The sequence below is a fragment of the Mirounga leonina genome, unplaced genomic scaffold (assembly GCF_011800145.1).
Source record: "Mirounga leonina isolate KUSES-001 unplaced genomic scaffold, KU_Mleo_1.0 Mir_224, whole genome shotgun sequence".
NCBI lineage: Eukaryota > Metazoa > Chordata > Mammalia > Carnivora > Phocidae > Mirounga > Mirounga leonina.
The window spans coordinates 11,245,865-11,268,660 of record NW_023270615.1 but is presented as its reverse complement, the minus strand read 5'-3'; the positions used below and the strand labels follow the sequence as shown (position 1 = coordinate 11,268,660).

The 22,796-nt window shown below is 46.3% G+C and overlaps 1 protein-coding gene across 1 annotated transcript in view; it reads right to left on the bottom strand.

The window, feature by feature from the left end:
- Positions 1-22,796, bottom strand: part of DMRT1 (doublesex and mab-3 related transcription factor 1) — a 106,374-nt gene that overhangs the window by 49,040 nt on the left and 34,538 nt on the right. The window contains exon 3 of the mRNA XM_035029122.1: positions 14,835-15,118. Coding sequence (XP_034885013.1) covers positions 14,835-15,118 — 284 coding nt within the window. The remainder of the gene's footprint in view (positions 1-14,834; positions 15,119-22,796) is intronic.

The window sequence follows — 22,796 nt, the reverse complement described above, 5'->3', positions numbered from 1 at the left end:
CTCTAGTGAGGAGAGGCCAGGGGGGCTGCAATGCACAGGACGGCTCCTGCACAACAAGAATTATCCAGCCCAGCATTTCAAGAGTGCCAAGGTTGAGAAAACTTGCTTTAAACTACCCTAGTCCCTGCTTGTGCTCAGCCCCTCACCTCCAGCTCAAAGGGCAAAGTTCTACTGAGGGATAGAAGTTGCACACAAATTAGAGGCAGCAATCAGTTCTGCTAAAAGGATATGATTTTTCCTTTATGCAGGGCGGTCTTGTTTCTTCTCAAGATTTTATTTTTTGTTCCTTCAAACCAAAGAACCAAGTAAAACCTAAAAACCCAGTATTCCAGTGAATTATGACTCCCATTACTATTAGCATGTGGTAGCTGGCAAGCAATAGGCATGTTTTATAATCTTATTACCCACCTCAAGTCTGAACCAGAGTGTGACCTACAGATAGGAACTGGGCTGGTGGGGAACGTGCATGGTGTTAGTATTAACACCGGAGGAACACCTAAGAGCTTTGGGTTTTATTTTATTAAACTGTTGAGGACATACAGCACAATAAATCTGAACCATGGGTTTCCTTTTTATATACCTTAGTCATTCTTTTTTATAGTTACAATAAAATCCCCCAAAACATAAAAAGATTAGACCCTACTTCCTTAAAAAAAAAAAAAAAAAATTCCTAAATTCTGTTCACTGGTTGTCTGGGAGTATATCAGCCGGGAAGAGCATGGTCTCGAAGTGAACTGCACGCTCCATCCAGGCTGAGAGGAGTTCGTGAAGACCAGACCATGGTCTAGCTGTTCGCGGAGGCTGGCTCAGCTGCAAAGAAACAGGGCTGGCCAGGAAAGGGGACAGACTTCTCGAGAACCATATGGGATAAAACTCCCAAGTGCAAACCCCAATATTTAAACGAACAGTGAGAAGATGCCCTTGGCAATGTTGTGTGGTTTACAGCCCTTTAAGTTGCAAAAGTTACATTTGGGATGAACCTTTGATTTTATGAAGAGAAATATTTTTCTGAAAAAAGGCAGGCTCTTCACACTGTGGAATTCCAGGTCTCCTGGTGACGTGAAGAGTGAAGGCTGGGGGCTTACTTTCGCCCTCATTAAAGGATTTCTTTAGCTTTAACAGAAGCTTCTTTTCAAACCCTCCGGATGGGATGCCTGTTCCCACGCTTACCTAATCACACGCTGTGAGCCCTCCTCGTCCACAGATTTTGCCTGTGCAGGTGCTTTACCCAAAAGGCAAGTGCCCATTCACCTCCTGAAATACACATCTCACTCATCCTCTGGGATGCCACAGGTCACAGCTGGAAAGAATTCTTCTTAATATACGAGCTAAAAATGATGGCTATTAAGAGCAAATTTCAGAGATGGGACTGTAACATTAACAAGGCATATGCTGACTGCTGGGACACCTCTTTCTTCCTTGTCCCTCGGGTCCTCTCACCTAGCTTCCTTAACTTCCTCTGCTGGGCTCACCTTGCTTTCTCTGCAGGACTCACGTTACGGAATGCCCTCCACGCCCCTTCGCAGTGGCAGGAAGCCACGGGGACAGCAGGTGGAGACTGGCCTTGTGCCAACCCGGGCCCTTGCAAGAGATTCCCCCAAAGCCTGGTGGACCCCTTCAGTGAACCATGGAGGTTTGAGGGTCAGCTGAAGAAGCTAAGAGCTATATGCCCCAAAACGGAAGGGAGGCTCCTCAGAGGGGAGGTGGGACAGAAAATGGGAAGAAAAGGATGGCCATGCAGTACAGCAGAGAGGACAATCAATTCAGAAATGATACATCTAAGACGCTTGAAGCTGCGAACCCCACAATTCCCAAAGCTCCAGAAAGTCTGTGACACACGCAGATGCAAAATAAAACGTGTGTGAGTGGGGCCTTCTCAAAAAGAATGGAAGGAAAGGAGCTCAATATCAGGTCTGGATTAACACCAGAGTAGATACAAAACACGTGAAAAACAGCCACAAGAGGCACCATGGAAAAATAGGCAAGTCGTTTGGAAATACAGAAGCAACACTGACGGTGAGAACATAAAAGCAAGCCTCCCTCGACTCCCAGAAGTCCCAGAGAGGGCACGAAGAGTCGCACCACCCTGGCACACTCTTTAAGGGGTGGACACCCCACAGGGATCAGGGTAACAAGCGCATTTATCAGTGATCTGTTATGCTTCTCCTTCTTGTACAGAACAATTAAGATAGGAGTATTTCCACATTTTTAAAAACCCAAATTAATTTTTGTTTAACTTGTGCTGCTCAATTGGTTGTTTTCACCATCTGCATCTGAGAACAGGGTCTACCCTTACACAGTGTTTTCCAAAATGCAGTGCTATGACTGTGAGTGACCTAATTCAGCAGGCTGTGATCAGCATTAAAAATAAATAAATAAATAACAGTACAGAAATGGACAGAATGAAACCGAATAGGATAAAATAGAAGAGAAATCTGAAAATTCATTGTATATGGTATGGGAAAGAACTGTTGTATGAAATGTTTCATTTTGCGTTTATATGTATGCATAAACATAAGCCCTATGACAATATTAAACATTTCTTACTGTGGATCTCTGTCGAAAATATCTGAAAGGCACCGGTATATAAATCTGGTAAAAGCAAGGACTTTCAAAAACAGGTACACACAAGAAAAAGCCCATTTTATAAAATGGTTCCTTTTCCTGGACCCTGGAAAGATTCAGATGCACTTCAGGGGGCTCACAGAGAGAGGGAGGGGTGGTCTATTGGCCGAGAGTCTCGGCTGCAGTTAGCCCAGCGCCCCCTTCGTTTTCCCAAACCACACATCTATGCAGGATTATCCAGCTCCTGTGTCAGTACTTACATCTGTGAGCTGATTCACAAACGTAAACCACAAACCCCCACTTTCCACCTAAAGTCACGCAGAGCTAGACAGAACCGCAAGCATCATTTACTTGAAAGCCAACAGAAAACACAGCTTCAGTTCAGTAGCTGGTGGAAAAGGGCATGGAAAGTCTGCATTTTTATATTTGGGCTGATAACTATCCAGACACAGGACTCCCCGTTTCCACTAACATGGCAAGTTTCTGAAAGCCTAATAACACTCTTCAGAAAGGCGGTGGGGGCTTGTGATGGTGACTTTCTTAAAGTAACTTTCTTGAGAAAATGTTGGTTCTTGACCACAGGACGAATGGACTTTCAGAGGAGGGAAGTAAAGTAAAAATGAGTAAATTCATTGAGAGATACTACAGAGACCTGTCCTGTGTTCTCATGGAGTCCTCAGTGTAGTAATCATTAACATAAAGAAGAACTAACTGCTCAGGGGGATCAAGTAACTGGCTTCCACTCATAAAGGGATTAAGCGGAGAAGCAGGATGCAAACAAAGCAAGTCGGCCTCGGAAGCCTCTCTACTAAACCTCGCAGCCTTTCCCATTTTAAATTAAGATGTCTGCTGATTATAAAGACCTCCTCACTACCTGTGGCTTTTACCAGTTCTTCCTGTTTTCACTGCTTCAAGATCAAATAAGAAACTTTGGGGGGGGGGGGAGTCTGAAAATGAGAAGAAAACAGGCCTGTAATCACGCATTCAGGAACTTTGATTTTAGGACCAGAAGCATTAGACGCATCCATATCTGTTCCCATCTTGATGGACAAACTTAATTAACCTTTGCTACTCTGTTCCAACCTACTGTTTTAGACAAAACTAGTGACCCACAAACAATATGTTGCCATCAGAATCTCAACGGCTGTGACATCAAGAGATATAACCCCATCAGCAGTATCGGGAAATAAGCCACTTGGATTAGCTGCTCTAAGAAATATGGATTATATTCATGTCACACATGAGCTGTCAGAAACATTAGGATACTTTTAGCATAAATCAGCAGTGTGAAGGGTATCTTATGAGGACTGAACATGACGGACTGCTCGGAGGGCAAGGTGAGACTGTCTAGGGCCAGCTTCTACACGTGAGCACACGCACAAACTCACACACTTCACCCGAGCTGGTATTAAAAATTCGAATGCAGGCTGCCGAGGCACGCCCAACTCACGCTGGGTTAGCGTCATGGAAAGGCCACACCAAGACTAGGACGGACAGCCCACCTCTAAGTAACCAAAATGACACAACAATGACCAGAAATCTGTTTCCCTAAAGTGCATAGAAGAGGGGGCGGCAGGAGAGGGGACATGATGGGGAGCCACAGAACCGTGCTTAAGGACCATAAGCTCAGCGATTTAAATTTGGTTAATCCTATGAAGACACAGGAGTCTCCACTGTCTCTAACATACCAAGTCTCGGAAAACAGGTAAGATACGTTACATCTCTAAGATCTGATAAGACATATAAAATATAAGAAAACATCGTGTAACACCTGTTAAGGCTTCTTACAAGGAAAACCAAGAATGTGTGCTGTTCTAGGAAGGCAGGGAGAAAGAATGGGAACGGGCGTGCCCTCCGCAGTCAGGTAAACCCCAGCTCAAATGCAACCCCCCTGCTCAGCAGCTCTGTGATCCCGGCAAGTTGCTTCATCTCCCCAAGTGTCTGAGTGTCTGTTTCCTCCCCCACAGAGGCGGTAACAATCCCTGAGGGCTGCCTGTAGGGGGTGAGCGGAATGGCAGATATGAAGTGCTCAGACCGTAAGGCTATTCAACACCTGTCCTGCTGCACCTTCCCTGTCCCATCCCCCCATGGGGGCCTCCCTCTGTGGGTACACCAGCGGGACGGTGGTGGTCACACTCCAGGACCCCTCTTTTGGGTGCCCTTTCCCAGGTATGCCACGGTCTGTTAACAAAGAGGGAGACAGACAACGCTTCACATTACATACGTATGTTAAATACATAAACCTTTTGCTCGGTATGTGAAAGAAAACCCCATTCTCTGAACTTTTTCTACTTTTCAAATCTTAAAAAGCTGAAAACCCAACTCCAGATCCTACCTTGCCACTGTTACGTGCAGAGTATGAGAGAGAGAGAGAGAGAAGAATGTGCCTTCACGTTTTTGGAGCTCATACCATTACTCAAGACGGGATGATTTTGTCTTCCTTCATTCTCCCGGGATAAGAATGACTAACTGCCAAAAAGAATGTTCACGAGAAAGAATGAGATGAAAAGATGTGAAAACCAAAATGAGGACGTAACCCCTTTTTTCCCGGTTTCTCCATCTTCTTATGAACCCCCTCCCTGGAGGCTGTGCACGGCCAGGGTGATGCCCACAGGGCCCTGGGAGCAATCTGTCTTGGGGGTGGTCAGTAAGGGGGTCTACTCTCTGCAGAGAATGGTTAAAAATTAATAAAACTCATGGAGTGCCTGGGTGGCTCAGTTGGTTAAGCATCCAACTCTTGATTTGGGCTCAGGTCATGATCTCCCTCTCTCCCTGCTCCCGCTCCCTGCATGCTCTCTCACTCTAAAATAACTAAGTAAAATTGAAAAAAAAAAAAAAAAAAAAAAGGTAGTAAAACTCATTTAAGTTTCTCCTGTCATCCACTTCCCTGAGAGTTACCCCTGGGGGGATGAGCGAGGTGAGCACCGTGCCGGGGGCAGAGCTGGGACTCGGTAAATGAATGGTAATGATGAATGCGTGAATGAATTTCTTATACACACTCTGTAATATGATGGAGATTTTTCGATAGTATGGTTTTTTTTTTTAAGATTTTATTTTTAAGTAATCTGTATATCCAACAACATGCGGCTCACACTTAACAACCTCAAGATCAAGAGTAACACGTTCTACCAACTGAGCCGGCCAACCAGGTGCCCCGGAGATTTTTGTAACCCTGTTTTACCTTTCTACTTTCATATTCCTAATATAGTTTTCTAAAAATAGGGCCAACCAGCCTCTCCTACACATTCCCTTGATTTTGGTCTTTATTCAGGTAATGAGGGACACTTAGCAAGCCATACAAAATGGGCTCCCAAGAAATTTGAGCCTCACCCAGCCATGTACTTAAACATTCTGAAAAGCAACTAATTTTGTATCATATTCACATCTGCTTAGGAAAAAAACGTAAGCTAAAAGGTCAAACATAAACAGGTAAGATTTTGTCCACCAGTCCAACCAAATCAAATCTGAAAGCTTTCAAGAACTGTGATCTAATTATCTGGTTTTCAAGTAGATTACAGAATCCCCAAATGACTGTATTATTTACCGACCTGATGCTCCTGTGTCAGAGATCAGGTTGTGTAACAATCTCACAACAGACTGATAACGTATTTATTTCTGCCCCCGACTGAATATGGAGCAGTCCCCAGGGTACACCAGCCCTTTGCAGGGTTTTCCAGCTCGGTCCAGATCACACTGAACACGTACCAGAGTCTTCCCAGGTTCCTAAAAACCTGAGCTTACACTCCACTGGGAATGCCTGGATGTTACCAGACCACTCCAGGCAGGCTGACAAACAGCCGCTCAGGATGTTCAGGGCCCAGTCCCTGGCCTGGATGCTCTCCGTCAGCACCGCTTGCCCCCCCGGGCCGAGTTTCCAGAGGCCACTTCGGCTTTCTTCTGTCATGCGCATGTTTTCCACCCAAATACTCTGCGCAAATGCCCGCCCTGTGCCCTGCCGCCGCTAGGAGAGATCCCTCAGCCCACCTCCCACCATCTGTCTGGGGTCAGCTTCCGAAATGCCCACCGCCTCCCTCAGCTCTGTTGCAGGCCCAGAGCCCCCAGCGGCCCTGGGTCCTACCCACAACCGCCCTCACTGCAGGCTCAGAGCGCGCAGGGCACAAAGCCTTCATAATCTGTGAGACAAAACAGCAAGTCCCTCAAGAAGGACGTAATAAACGCCCGATGCTGGCCGTCATGACCATCGCTTGTCACCATCTGAAACCAGACAAGGGGGCAGCTCAGAGGCAGGGAGTGGGGACTGCACTGGTCCAGGCCGCAGAGCTCCATGGCCAACAGAAGCCTGCTCCCTGCAGGAGCAGGAGTGTGTTGTGAAGGCCCCAGAGAACTGGAGGTATCATTTCTCCTTCAAAGAGAAGGACCTCAGGAGGAGGTATGCTTCAGAAAGGTATAAATGCAGCTAAGATTGGACAGGCCGCTGAAGAGAAAGTTCACAGTAGAGGCAGGGTGGCCCCGAACGGGGAGAAGCTGCACACCTTCCCTGCACTAGCTTTAAACTCTCCGAGGTCTGTGGGGACTCCGGGTTTCCTTAAATAGAAGATTCTCCGACACCGGCCCTCTGACCCAGCGAGTCCTGAGTCCTCACTGAACCAGATAGCAGGGCCTCCTGGGGGTGCATGGGAAGGAGTCCCACAAAATGCTGGGCATTCACAGGGCTGCCGTAAAAAGGAAGGGAAAGACCAAAGCACTCTGCCTGCGAAGAGTTAAGCTGAGCGTTAAGTGGACACAATCGCTGAAAGCAGCAGAGGAAGACCCAGGGAACTCTGCTGTTGTCATGGTGACACGGTGACTGACACAGAGCTTTCCAGACTCTAGACCGCAGGCTAGTAAGACAGAGAAGAAAAAGAGACGGGGAGGGGCAGGGATGGTGCTGCTGAGTGAGGGCATTTATACAAAAAGAAATCCTGCCACCTAACAGGATCATTTTATTTCCACAAAATGTTGGAAGGGCATAGTCTCAGTAAAAACAATTTTAAAAAAATTTTTAAAGTAAGCTCTACACCCAGCATGGGACTTGAACTCACGACCCCGAGATCAAGAGTTGCATGCTCTACTGGCTGAGCCAGCCAGGCGCCCCTAAAAGCAATTTTTTGAATTGAATAATTGAGCTCTACGAAAAACTCCCTTGTCCTTATTTTCTCATTTCTCTGTAAAAACCAGCACAGGTAACACAACCCGCATGAAGGACAGTGAACCACTAGACACATTCCCAGTAAAATAAGAGGACACCAACATCCACTGCAGGTATCGAAACTGAACAATGCACCAAGAACATATAAGAGAACTGGGGGTATTTGGGGGAAAATGGCAGCACCAACATTTTTCTGCGTCTAACTTAGATACCCCAAATAAGCAACTAGAAAATGATCAGAACTACAGAGTCCATGGAAGTGGCCAAATACAAAATAAATATACCCCATCATCTCAACAGAACCCGTAACACTTTCAATCAACATAAACTTGTGTCCCTCTAACTCCCCTTCAAGAAACCAAATAAAGGTTGTTAGCGCTAACAGTCCAAAGCAAATACCACATCTATTTTAATGACTTTTTCCTAAGGAAAGAAACTGCTTGGAATGTTCTAAAAGGAATCTGTTCTCATAAACTCTCCTTGTGTCTGCTGGCAAACTTTGTCAGGTTTTCTTTCTTGAGAAAAAAGGCAGCCTCCATCCGCCAACAGAAAGTGGCCAATACCCAGCTTGCTCTAAAAGAAGCCTCGGCTAGGCTAGTTTTACCTGCTGGGGTGGTGATAGTTTGGAGCGCGCAGCCCCGGCGATCACAGGACTGTTTGTGGAGAGAGCCCCTGACCAAGGGTAGAGGGCCCAGGGCTGGGGCCTGGCTCCCCTGTAACCAGCTGTGTTCCACAGATCACTTCAACTTTCTCAGCTCAGACTTATCCAGGAATCTGAGGTGGCCGCAGGCACATCATCCTGGGGTCCCTGACGGTACAGCTTGGCGGTCTGGGGCCAACACAAAAGTGTATCTCAAGTCTGCTTCACCTTAAAACCTGACGTGGATTTTGCATTCTACTTGCTTTTCTCTGACATATTGTTTTTCAAGTTTAGGAATATCTTAAAACGCTGTTAACGAGAACTGTCGTCCTGCGAACAAGAGCCAGGTTTAAGCCACCTGCATCCCCGCTGGGCTCTCCTATGGGACTTCCAGGAGACAGGGAGGGGCCCCTGCTGCCCCCACCCAGCACATGCTTAAGAAGTCACTTCCTCTCAATCTTTTTAGCTAACAGTTTGTTCTGATCCTGAGCAACGCTAATGAAAAGAGGAGGCAGTGTGAAAAGGGCCCCATCAGGCTGCTTGTTGTAGGACTGAGAACATCAAAGGGCAGGGGCTTCTATAAGGCGCTGCCTGGCCCACTGCCTGCTGCCCCCCCCAGCCCCCACCCATCAAAGGTGCTAGAGGGCCATCCCAGGAATGCTCACAAGGGGGCACCTTCTCTGTGCTCAAGCCCCAGATACCAAAATCTGCTTTCCTTCTTGCCTGTAGCTCAGTTTCAAACTCAGGGCCACTTAGATGACCCCCAAGTTCCCATCCCTTTGTCCCCCCAAGACCTGCTTTCACATTGTTGTCTGTTTGGTTCAGTGGCAGATCCCTAACACACAGCAGGATCTCCGTGCATGCTTATTTAATAAACGAATGCATCCAGTAAGGTGCATCATCATACATGAGCAACCGGTATTCTAAGACACTTCAGACTGAGCCCAAAATAACCACCGGAAGGAATGAAATCACCTGTGTTGCCACTATGACCACACCCAAACTGTGGTCCGAACAGGAGTCTACCTGCAAGTCTACACATCTGGTGGTCCCAGCTTCTGAAAAGCAATCCAGAGGCTGCCTGACAGAGGGACAGAGAAAGGAGATCCCAGGTACAGCTCTGAGCCCTCCTGTATTTATTTCTGCTCACTTGATACGTGCCTCTCCCTTGTCAACCTGGTACAACATGTTTATTTAGGAGATAATGTTGCCGTGGAGGAATGCACAAGGCAATAAACAGCTTTTGCAGGCAATTAAATGCAGAAGTGAAATTGAGCTGCTGGTCAGAGGAACCAGCCATTCATCGTGAGTCTGTTCCAGGGTCCCAAATGTTATTCCTGTTTCACAACAGGACAGGAATCTGTGATTGGGCCACAAATCTCCAGAGACTGGAGGCAGACCCAAGCGATTACAGCAGCTCTCAGCATGCAGGGCATTTACACGAAAGAGTTGTGAGACGCTGGGATGCTGACCTAGTACACTGCTCTATTTCTTTTAGTAGGTTTTGCACTTAGTAGGTGCTCAATAATTATTCGTGGCTTGCTTGATTTTATAGGGACATTTATCGGAAGCCTCATCTTTCCAATAAAAAGTCAATGGTTTCTTTCTGCAAATAATTCAACGCCCTCCCTACTGATCTCTCAGAAGACTAGCTTTAAAAAATTATGATGATCTGCACTTCTGTCGGTTTTTTTCCAGGAGTCAGAAAGGAGCTCTTTGTTGAGAAACATGCATCCTGCTCCCTCAGCACACACTGATACACCGAGCAGCAAGGGGAGGAAGATAACGAACAGAATGGTGACTCGCTCTGGCCAGAGAAGTGAGCAAGGAAGTCAGCTCCCAGCAGCAGAGCCAAGAAAGTAGATGGAGGAGATGCTGCCAAAGATTCGGGCCCTTCAGGCAGCGCCAGGGTCTGACCAAGAGAAGACGCAGTCAGGAGAAGCGAGCACAAAGCTCTCTGGGTGCAGCTGTGGGACACCTTCCACAAAGGAGATGCAAAACATGACCACAAGCAAGGGAGCTCCCCATGCTGTCCTCCCCCGGGAAGCTTCCACCAGGAGGGCATAGGCATGGCCCAAAGAACAGAGCCAGGACACCTTCCCGAAACAGGGCCAGAGCTCGATGGCTGTTCCCTATGCTCCTGCCCTAACAGCTTGGTTTAAGAAGGGAGTCGTCCAGTTCCTTATTAACAGCAGTAACACTTACCAGTTAGAAGTAATATTTCCAGGTGTTCACTATTTAATTAATACTCCTCTATAACATACACATCTTAAAGATATGGTGCATCATTATAACCTTTGTCTGTTTTCGGTTTCCTATTTACTAAGTGGAACACATTCTTTCTTCCCCAACCCAGATAGAAATTACTCCACATACATTCATACTCGGCCCCTTCTCACATGTCACAGTCTTTTAATAGTAACGAAAACGTGCTTTATGTATACTGCATCTTGTTACAAAGGGGATCTGAGATAACTAACTAAAATACATATGAAAAGAAGGCTGAAAATTAGATTTTTTTTAAAGATTTTATTTATTTATTTGACAGAGAGAGAGAGAGAGAGCACAAGCAGGGGGAGTGGCAGGCAGAGGCAGAGGGAGAAGCTGGGTCCCCACTGAGCAGGGGGAGCCCAATGCGGGACTTGATCCCAGGGTCCTGGGATCGAGCCCCACATCGGGCTCCTTGCTCAGCGGGAGGCCTGCTTCTCCCTCTCCCACTCCCCCTGCTTGTGTTCCCTCTCTCGCTGTCTCTCTCTCTGTCAAAAAATAAATAAAATCTTTAAATAAATAAATAAATAAATAAATAAATAAAAATAATAATAATGCTTAATGAAAATAAGCCATGGCAGTTAACACCGGCATGGCCCCTGGTGCGCACGGAGGCTTCCACGTGCGGTAACCACATCCCTTTAGGTGTCCACTGCTGCGCATCCAGCCAACAAGTCTGGGAAGTGGGCATAGTCTCACCTTCACAGACCAAAACACAGAGATTCAAAGGCTATTTTGTATTTTGCTCAAGGCCTCAAGAACAGTTGGATCACAAATTAGAAATGAATATGGATCTTCCAGCACCAGAGCCCACGTTCCTCTAATCCAATAGGACCTAGGTTTCAGTGCGGCCTCTGCCATCAACTGACTGTGGCTGCTGAGTGAGTCCCTTCAGCTCCAGACCTCAGTCTTCTCTGCACCAGGATGGGGTGACCAGGACCCGCTGCAGCTCTGATCATGACTGGACTGGTGGTCACCTGCCATTTTGCAAACTGACGGCTTACACCTATGCAGGCTCTTGCATTTTTAATGTTAGGAGTGTATTTCCAAGAGAACTACTTTTTGTGGACATAACAACAAGGTTGTAAGTCAAGCTTGTGTTTGTATCTGGTTATAAGGTTAAACCACAGACTCATACAGCGTCAGACTTAGAAGGGATGGAAAGACCATATGGCCAAGTCCCCTCATCTCCATCGTTAGGATCATTTTCTAGATTACAGACACATGGCAGGTGTGCCTAAATATGCTTTTACTGATAATCACATTCACAGGAAAGTTGTAGGCAGATTCCAAAAGCAACTTTTAAACAGCAGGGAATTCAGTATATTTTAAACACTAAATGCTGAGATGGCATATTTCAGGAAAGCTTCAGAGGCCCCATTCTCAGCCATCTGAAGTAACCACACATCAGCACTGTCCTAGAAGTTTCTGCCTAATTCCAACCTCCACAAGTGAAGAAAGACAATCAGAAGAAGGTTCCAAGAAGATCTCCAATGAAAAGCAAAACACTTAGGTAGAAATTCTAAGCCCTAAAGAACTAAAGAGGGTGGCCTTAGTGTTCATACTAATTGCTAGTGGTTGCCATGGCCCTGAGTTTACAGCAGACCCAGAGATAACCAGTGCTGAGCAACACTGTGGAGCCAGAACTCCAGCTCTCCTGTCTGGTGGCTGTGTGACCTTGGCTAAGTCAGCCCTCGGAGTCTCAGTGCCCTCCCCTGTGAGGAGGAGACAACACAATCTGCTCCCTGAGGCTACGAGGAGGACTCACTGCTCAGCAAATGCTAGCTGTCATTACTGGTGCTGTTACTTACTAAGAGGAATGGGCATCAACTACAGTAGCAGAGAGGGACCTATTTCTGCAAAAGAATTTGTTATATGAAAATAGATTACCAACGGTGACCAGCTAAGAAAGAAAAAGTCTTAAGGCCAGCCTCCTGGGAAAACAAACTCATATGTTAAATGGTATCTTGGCATCTCTCCTGGGCGGCTAACCAGGGACACCTCGCTCCATAGGTGGTGGTGCTAGAGAAAGCACGAACAGCATCAAAGCTGCCTGTCCCCACAGGACGAAGGAAGTCTGGGCAAGGTTCTTCCTCCCCGCTTTGCCAGCCAAGGTGCAGGAACTTGCCCTCAGGGGACTCTCTCCTTGCACATAGCACCTGAGACGTCTCTCCAAGACAAGGCAAGGAGGATGGCTGAGCGAGCCCGTCTCCTCCTGGTTGTCCCTGGGAGGGAGGACTTGGCAAGAGTCCTCCAAGGAAACCCAAGACCTCTACCATGCCCTTCCCGGGTTTTCCAGGTGGACTCCCACATCGGGCTCCCTGCTCAGCGGGGAGCTTGCTTCTCCCCCTGCCCCTCCCCCTGCTCATGCTTTCTCTCTCACTCTCAAATAAATAAATAAAACCTTCCAAAAAAAAGTAAGATTCTCAATAAATTGTGTGGAAAACTTATGTGTGGAAAACATCAGTGTGTCAAGCATCATACGCCCGCTGAAAGAGTCTGACAAAGCAGATGTTTGACTTTGCTGTAAAGCTGATCATGAGCTCGCTGGCTTTCTCTCAGCAAACACTTAAGATGTTTTTTCTCACCCCTTTTCTCATAAGCCAACAGGTTCGCCTTCCTACTTTATCCTTAAAGCCTGGAAGTAGCCAGAAAACCAGGACACTTCAATAGTAGTCCCTGCTTCCTGGGAATCTACAGGATGAGCTGATTTTTTTCAGAATTACAAATACTTCTTTCTCCTTTCAGAGAAGAGAGTCTCTGATAGAAATCAACCTAAAACCTGCCCCCAATAATAAAATCCAAATGGCACTTTGAGACGCTTGTAGGGGTCCAGGGAGAAGATCCGTAAACCACTGCATTTTCTTTACACTCATATTATTCTGAGTTCTCACACATATACGCTTTAAGGTCTCTTTTAAAAAGGATGATTCTCGGGCACCCGGGTGGCTCAGTCGGTTAAGCGTCTGCTTTCGGCTCAGGTCATGATCCCAGGGTCCTGGGATGGACTCCCACATCGGGGCTCCCTGCTCAGCGGGAGCCTGCTTCTCCCCCTGCTCGTGCTTTCTCTCTCAAATAAATAAATAAAATCTTTCAAAAAAAAAAAGTAAGATTCTCAAAATAAATTGTGTGGAAAACTTACAAAACTGCGTAGCCCAGTGGATTACAGTGGACATACTAATGGGCTGAAGAAGTCTGATCCCGAAGGGTAGTGAGAAAATCCAAAAAGTGGGGTAGTGTGAATATTAAGAACTTCCCCACACCTAAAAAATGCAAAATGGAATAGACTTGCTCGGAGGACAATTTTCAACTCACATTTTTCTAGAAGTGGGCATAAGAAGGTCAAAGATTTGCCCTAAACTCCCAAATATGTCTGTCCCATTGTGTTGGAATCAATGCCCAGCTGACAAAGCCTGAGCATGGTAAACGTACCCAAAATACGAACAGTTGTCCCAGAATCGTAACACTGATGGTCGGAGGGGGCTTGGCAGTGATGAGAGTCAGCACTTGTGTGTCTGCACTCCCGCAGCATGGGGACCCAGCCTGGGAACGCTTTCCCCGCCTCCATCTGCCGCTCACACACTCCAGGACCGAAATGGTTAAAGCTGAGGGAGCACGACAGCTCTAGAACAACACTCCTTCCCTGACAGTGCAAAATGCTTTGTTTTACCCCAGATGTTAATTTAAAAGTTACTGGTTGTACACTAAGAGTATGAATGATGCCCTTCATTTTCAGCTAAAAAAAACCCAATTTGGCCCAGAATGACAGTGACTTAATTCCTTTTCTTGCCTTGCTTCCACGCAGACATACAGATGATAACACTTCTCCCTCCCTGGGTGCAAATGCATCACTAGCATTACTGCCAACCAGAAGGCTGCACCCAGCACGTTCTAAGCCGCTCAAAGGAAGTGGGGATGAGCCTGGAGGAGGTGAGACCTCACACCGTGAGCCCCTTGTGATGCTGACTCCAGCCAACAGGGTCTTTATGCAAAATGACAGTGAAAAAGGAGAACAGTAAAACCTCAGAACGCAAGCGAATACATGCATACTCGTTTACAATCCCTGCGGCCAACCTCGGGGTCACATGACGTCACGGGAGCGTGAACGCCTTTTTGCGCCGTTGGCACGAAGTGCACACACGTGTGCTGAGCTGGTCCTGTGCGCGTACTGTGTGCTCTCGGCAGATCCAGCCGCTCTGGGTAACGCCTTACCTGCCACTGGTTTCCTGCCTGCCCAGGCACATAAGGTGCGGGGAGGCTCCGGAGGCTGTTCTTCACGGGGGACCCCCCGAGGGGGCTTCCCACGTCCCCAGAAGAGGAATCAGCAGCCAAGGCCATGGAGTACTGCGGGTAGTTGTACAGATTGTTGTAGTACGGAAACAGAGACGGCTGGTAAAAGCTACTGTAGTAGGTGGGGTCAGACACCAGGTCAGGTGTGTTCTCCACGTGCCCTCTGCTGGTGACAGCAGGAATATCCTGGATGACCATGCGTCCCTCTAGAAAGAAAGAAAGACCACATGGTATTAATGTGGGGGTCCACAAAGCTTTCGCTCGAAACCCTGGCGACCTACGGCCTTCCTCATCTGCAAAGGGGCAGAGCAAGGCTCTGGGACATGCTGCTTCCTCCTGGGGCCGAAACGAAGGACAAGTCTGTAAGGCTGGCCCAACTAGTGACACAGCTGGTCAACCCCTGCTGGTTAGTTCTTTTTACTGAGAATACCCAAAACATTTTAGTAACATTAAGCTTGACCAGGTCTAACTTCTACCCAGATAATCCTATCCTAATGTTAAGAAATTAGAGATCAAATCTAGTTAACTTGGCTGTCTGCATCATTTTTACAACAAAATTAACTGTACTTCACTTTAAATAAATAGAAAAATCCCAGTGCCGTAACTATGGTAGTCACGTAGTTATGTCAAAGAGCCAAAGTGAAAGGCTAAGAGTTGAAGCAAACATTGTTTCCTTCACTTCCTTCCACGGCTGATACTGTATCCTTCAGGAGTCTGGACAATGGTATATACCAGGGGTAGACAAACTTCTGTAAAAGGTCAGTAACTATTTCAGGCTTTGTGAGCCATTCAACTGAAGAATGTCCAGGTTGCTGAGTGGTTGTGTTGCAGTAAAACTTTATTCACAAGCGCAGGCAGCGGGCCGAAGCAGCCCAAGGGCTGTAGTTTCTCAACCCTGGCTCTAGATTTTAAACTGTGACAAGCAGACTTCTAAGTCATCTCTCCAATGGACGTCCATTAAACAATGTTCAACGAGTGGGTCCACGTGCCTGAAAGGGCTGCAAGGTGTCAGGATGCCCCTCCCTAGGGAGTCTACAGTCTCGGGCAAAATGTGATGGGATTACAAATAACAGCAAGGATTATCACACAGGAAGAACCATAAGCTTTTATGGGAAATCTAAAGGCTGGAAAGATGACTTGTAGCCTAGAAAGGATTACAGAGCTCTTGGGGGGAAAAAAACTGCATCCCAGCTGCACTTTAATGGAGGAGCAGAACGAGGTGGAGGTGGAAAATGAGAACAAGCGTCCTGAGACAAAGGAATGGGAGCAGGAAAGTGGGAGGGTTTGGAGTGCTGGACAGGGCAGTGGGGTCGAAGAACTGGGTGGCGGGAAAGGGAAGGAGAGATGGAGCTGCAGCAAGGGGTGGGGAAGCCTCCACCCAGCCCTCTGGACCCTGCAGGGTGTGGCAGGACCTGGGAGGATCTCTGAGCCAGGAGCAGATGGTCAGATCTGTGTTCTGGAGTGCTTGACCTGATGGCAATCTTACGACAACCGAAGGGAAGAGAGACCTGAAGTGTGCAAACAGAAGTGAGGGGCCTGTTCCATGCGCCGGGAGACAACTCAGCAGACCTGGAGGGCTTGGCTGGACAGACGAGGGGGAGAGGGGAAGCTGGTGTGGTAGGGGAGAGGGAGGCAGGGTGCTCTGCTGAATGGAGGCGACCCCGGAGGCCCACGCAGGCTACCAATGAGGGTGGGCAGAGCAGAGGCTCTGAGAGCCAGGAGCCCAGGAGGTGCTGGCTGCCTCTGAGGAGAGGAGGAGGGAGTCACTGCTACAAGAGTATGTTCTGGGAAAAGCAAAGGGAGCCGGTGGTGGAACCGGGAGAACGGAGGAGAGAACACACTGTCACGCAGGCCAAAGTTGATGTGGATCCTGGAGGGACCAGGATGCCTTGTCAACTGATGCCAAGAGATCAGGCAAATCGGTTCTGGGAAAGACCAACTGAGGGCCAGGTCTTCAGGGCCCTGTGGTTCTTGCACAATGGAAGGAGTGGAAGCTTGCAAGAGATGGAGGAGCAAGTAAGCAATGAGGAAACAGACCAGATGAGCACAGCCAAGAGCTTTCTCTTCACCAGAAAGTCAGTCCAGCAGGCAGGCAGCACGCCTCCGGGCTCACCTGTGCATCCCCATACCTAGCTCAGTGCGGGACATGCAGTGGTCAGTATTTGCAGGAGGGATCAATGTGTAATGGTTTTCCAAGTAGCCAGACATCAAAATAAATGTGAGGAAGACATAGAAGCTCCAAGGAATAATAAGATGTTATTTCATTTTAAAACCACAGGTAAGTGGAGAGAAGCCAGTGGACAGAAATTCCCCAGCCAACGCATGGCCCAGAGCAGGTACTCAGACTGTCCACTGGCTGTATGTGGAAGGAGAAAGAGAAAATATAAAAAAGGTGCAAGCTCTGGAAGGTATCTTTACAATCTCATTTTAAAGTCAGTGCTGAAGTCTCTTTTCTCTGAAAGAACACCAAATCCACCCACCTTAACCTCCTGCCAGTGTTCCATCAAGCCACTATTTTATTATACTTCTTTTTCTTCTCTTCTCTTCCCAACTAATGAGATGAGAAATTCCAATTTTGTTATTCTACACTGCATTCGGAGAAGGCACATGCCCATTCCCTCCTCCTGAACTGCCCTACTTTTTCTTATTTTAAACACCAATTTCATGGCCTAACAGGTGGTTTTCAGTAGCTGATTCTTTTGTGTTTAATGTCATGTCTTCATGTTTTCCAGATTACATAAGCAATATAAATTTTGCAAAAATGACAAATTATATGGATATATAAATCAGAGAAGGAATGACATATGCTTTTTAAAATTTTTTATTTAAATTCAATTTAGTTAGCATACAGTGTATTGTTAGTTTCAGAGGTAGAACTTAGCGATTCATCAGTTGCATATAACACCCAATGCACATTACATCACGTGCCCTTAATGCCCATCACCCAGGTACCCCACCCCCCTACCTACCTCCCCTCCAGCAACCCTCAGTGTGTTTCCTAGAGTTAGGAGTCTCTTATAGTTCGCCTCCTTCTGTTTTTATCTTATTTTATTTTTCCTTCCCTTCCCCATGTTCATCTGTTTTGTTTATTAAATTCCACATGAGTTTAATCATACAGTAGGTCTTTCTCTGCTGACTTATTTTGTGTAGCATAATACCCTGTAGTAGTTCCATCCACGTTTTTACAAATGGCAAGATTTCATTCTTTCTGACTGCTGAGTAATATTCCATTGTATATATGTACCACATCTTCTTTATCCATTCATCTGTGGATGGGACATCTGGGCTCTTTCCATAGTTTGCCTCTTGTGGACATTGTTGCCATAAACATTGGGATGTAGGTGCCCCTCTGAATCACTATGTTTGTATCCTTTAGGTAAATACCTAGTAGTGCAATGGCTGGATCCTAGGGTAGTTTTATTTTTAACTTTCTGAGGAACCTCCACACTGTTTTCCAGAGTGGCTGCACCAGCTTGCATTCCCACCAACAGTGTAGGAGGGTTCTCCTTTCTCCTCATCCTCACCAACATCTGTTGTTTCCTGAGTTGTTCATTTTAGCCATTCTGATTGATGTGAGATGATGTCTCATTGTGGCTTTGATATGTATTTCCCTGATGCCGAGTGATGTTGAGCATTTTTTCATGCATCTGTTGGCCATTTGGATGTCTTCTTTGGAAAAATGTCTATTCATGTCTTCTACCCATTTCTTGACTGGATTTTTGCTTTTGGGGTGTTGAGTTTGATAAGTTCTATACAGATTTTGGATATTAGCCCTTTATCTGATATATCATGAATGATACATTTCTTTTAAAGATTTATTTATTTATTTATTTGACAGAAAGAGACACAGCGAGAGAGGGAACACAAGCAGGGGGAGTGGGAGAGGGAGAAGCAGGCTTCCCGTGGAGCAGGGAGCCCGATGCGGGACTCGATCCCAGGACCCTGGGATCATGACCTGAGCCGAAGGCAGACGCTTAACGACTGAGCCACTCAGGCGTCCCATGAATGACATATTCTTAACCACTCAGTCACAAGCATTGGTGGGACATCCATATACAATCCCACAGACATTTAGGAAGGCATTTTAGATGTTTATCCATGTCCCTGCAGTGGGAAAAACTGGATACCCCCTACGACCTGCCCTTCAAAAGCAAGGTTCTCAGTAAAAAAAAAAAAAAAAAAAATACATTACTTAAGAGTTAAATAGAACCCCAAGAACACAGGCATTCTAAGATTAGGACACAGGTTCATGAATTTCTGCATCACAACCTTAGTCAGAACCTTTTATCAGGTCTCAGCTTTATCCAGCAACAAAATGATGTCCGTAATAATTCTCAAGGTAACAAGAGGATGGCTTGAACAAACTCCACAGTGAACCTCAAATGAAATGCTGTGTCAGGTCAGAGCAGGGATTTGTTTTGCTACAGCAGACTGCAATTAGCTAATGATGCCATAACTTTCCCACTTAGCCATATTTAATTTCTTCTTTCAAATTATATTGATGTTTAAGAATAAATAAAGATACATGTTGGGAAAGTTTCATTTCATACCAGTATTTAAATAATAAAAATCATTTGAGCTCTTTAAGAATAGATACCTAAATATTTTCTAATCCTAAAATGTTTAAGCACTCTTAAATGACATTTTAAGGGTACCTGGGTGGCTCAACTGGTTAAGCGTCCAACTCTTAACTGCAGCTCAGGTCATGATCTCAGGGTTGTGAGAGAGCTGGGCATGGAGACTGCTTAGGATTCTCTCTCTTCCTCTCTCTCTGCCCCTCACCCACCACTCTCTCTCTCCCTCTCTTAAAGGAAAAAAGAAAAAGTGACATTTTAAAAAGGTCTAGGGACATGTGGAACTACCAAAATATCTTATAAATCACAAATTTCATTTTCAAGTTGACATCAAAACTCTTGGTCAATGTTAAAAACAGCTTTATGACTCTCAGCCTCTATGTGCATGCTACTAGTACATGGAAATTTCCTAAGGTTGAAATAAACATCCATCAAACGGCAGGTGTCTCATCCAGTGGTGCTCAGAATGTGGTCCTTGCATCACTAGCATCAGCACCACCAGGCAACTTGCAGAAAAGCACACTCTCGGACCCCATCACAGACCCACTGAATCAGAAACTCTGAGGGTTGGGCCCAGCAGTCTTGAGTTTTAACAAAGCCCTCAGAAGGCTCCGATGCACTCAAAGATCGAGAATCACTGGTCTACTTTAAAGATTCAAAGCAACCGTTCCGTATGTTATCCCTAAAAATGTGACCCCCGACTGCATTAATGTGACACTCCTCAATGGCTACCAAATAAGAGCACGCAAATCAATACCACTTCAACCAAAATCTCTGCAGAGCTCCAATCGCAAGCTGTGTGTTTCCTGCTGCCAAATGGTTCCGATCCTCGCGGCCTACACCCAGGCTTTCTTCATGTATTCTAACCACAAAAGCTTAATTCAACTGTTTGAGCACCTATTCCCTTTGAAAAATTTTACTATTCTACATAGGGCTTCTGGAAAATCAAGAGGAGCAGGTAATATAAAAATCATTTATTCTTAACCTTAAATTGTATTTTTGTATTTATATTTGATTCATTCATTGGTTACCCTAGAACAACTATGTCCAAAGCTTTGCTTTAGCTGTAAAAGGCATAAAGAAATATTCAAAACGTTTCATTTCTTCTTAAGAGTCTGCCATCTAGGGATTCCTGGGTGGCTCAGTCGGTTAAGTGCCTTCAGCTCAGGTCAGGATCCCAGGGTCCTGGGATGGAGCCTGGGATTGGGCTCCCTGCTCGGCGGGGAGTCTGCTTCTCCCTCCCCCTCTGCTCCTCCCTCCCCCTGCTCACGCTCTCTCTCTCACTCTTGCGCTCTGTCTCTCAAATAAATAAATAAAATCTTAAAAAAAAAAAAAAGAGCATGCCATCTATGTGGGAAAACAGGCACAGAGAAACCTACAAAGCATTCAACTCACTGCCACAAGGACGGTATAGGCAGATGTCCCCCTCAGCAAAAGGACGAGACGGGAGCGAGGATGGAGGGGATTTAGACATGATGGCGTGGAGACACACTCAAAAGAGAATGACAGCAACAGGGTCATGAGGAGGGAAGCACAGCAGTGCTGCAGGACAGTGAGCCAATGAGCCTGGAGGGAGTCCAGAGTTCAGGTCAAGGGCCCACCGGTGATGAGAATTTCTGGGACGCTGCGTTGGCTCAAACTGTGGAAGGCCTTGAATGTGGAGGCCAGCCAAGGACCTGCGGTTTTTTTCTCAAGCTACAGGGAGTTAGTGAAGGTTTTCAGAGTGAGGGAGTAAAATAAAAATGTCTTAGGAAAAGTGATCCAAGCACAAAAGATAGATCTAGGAGAATAAGGAGGCAGGAGAATAGACTACACTGAAACAGTTTATTCTGTATACGCATATATGGTCTCTAAGTTAGTCTATACAAGGCTCTTTAAATACTCCAGGCCTGCAGATGTAATGATGGGCCTGGACAGCGAGGCTGCAGCAATGCACGGAAATCCGGGGCACGTCTGTGCTGTGGACATTTCCTCCAAACAACCAAGTTCCGCTGCTGACACCTGGCACCCAGGGAAGCCCTCCAGCTCCCCGATCAGACCCTTGTTCCCCTGCTGAGTGATCATGCGACACTCCAGCCTGTGAAGAACACAGCTCTCAGCCAGACCAAGGAAGAAAGAACAGAAGCAGAACATGCCACCTCCCCAACCTCTGCTCCAGCCTAATCCCCAAAAGGGTAACTAGAGACGTTCTCTTGAACGCTGGGACATCGCCAAGGATGGCCCGTCGAGCCAAGTGTCACTACTGATTGGCAATAAACCCAAAGGCAGACTTAAAACTCAGAAACCACAAAATATATAAGGATATACAATTTGAAATGTACATGTATGTATGTATTCAAAAAGTGGTTCCTCATGAACAAAGTCTTAATAGGCTATTCCTAACCCTTTTCTGAGTCATGGGGGGGGGAAAAAGTAAATACTGACAGCTGGATCTACTTCCTGCCCCCCGTGCCTGACACGCACTGTGACGGGGACATTGTAACTGTACGGCCAGGGTGAGGAAGCACAAAGAGAGTGGAAACACTTTTTTTTTTTAAAAGATTTTATTTACTTATTTGACAGAGAGACAGCAAGAAAGGGAACACAAGCAGGGGGAGTGGGAGAGGGAGAAGCAGGCTTCCCGCAGAGCAGGGAGCCCGATGCGGGGCTCGATCCCAGGACCCTGGGATCATGACCTGAGCCGAAGGCAGATACTTAACGACTGAGCCACCCAGGTGCCCCAAAAGTAGAAACACCTTAATGAGTTTGCTAAAAATTCTTAAGCTGGATCTCACTGTTTATTTTTCTAGAATAAATACAGGCCAAGATGACTTAAAAATGATATTAGAAATAACAGAAAACACAACAGCTTGTGCTTTCCCAAGAGAATGTGGCAGTTTTCTTAACCAGCAGTCCCTCGTAAAAATTATCAACCTCTAGGTCCTCAAGATGCCAATGGAAGAATGAAGTCAGACGTTTTCAGTGCTGGTATTTATTACTGGTACAGGATTAATTTGTGCCAGAAGGAAGAAAAGGTCAGCAGGGCTGGACTCCACAACTAAGAAAGCAAGGAGGACCAGAGGAGCATGTATCTGGAAAAATGACCCACAGCATTCGTCTGGCAGAGACGTGGGCAGAGATATTGTCTACAGACTTGATCTCTTTTTATTCCAGTGCTCTTATTTGTGGCTCAGTACATTTACCTTCCACACACCCAGTTCTTTAATAAGGCTTCCCAATCCTTCTGCTACTTCTTTTTGCACTAACATATGCAGCGTGAAATATGATTCACTCCTTCATGAGAGATCAATACCCACACATGATAAATACC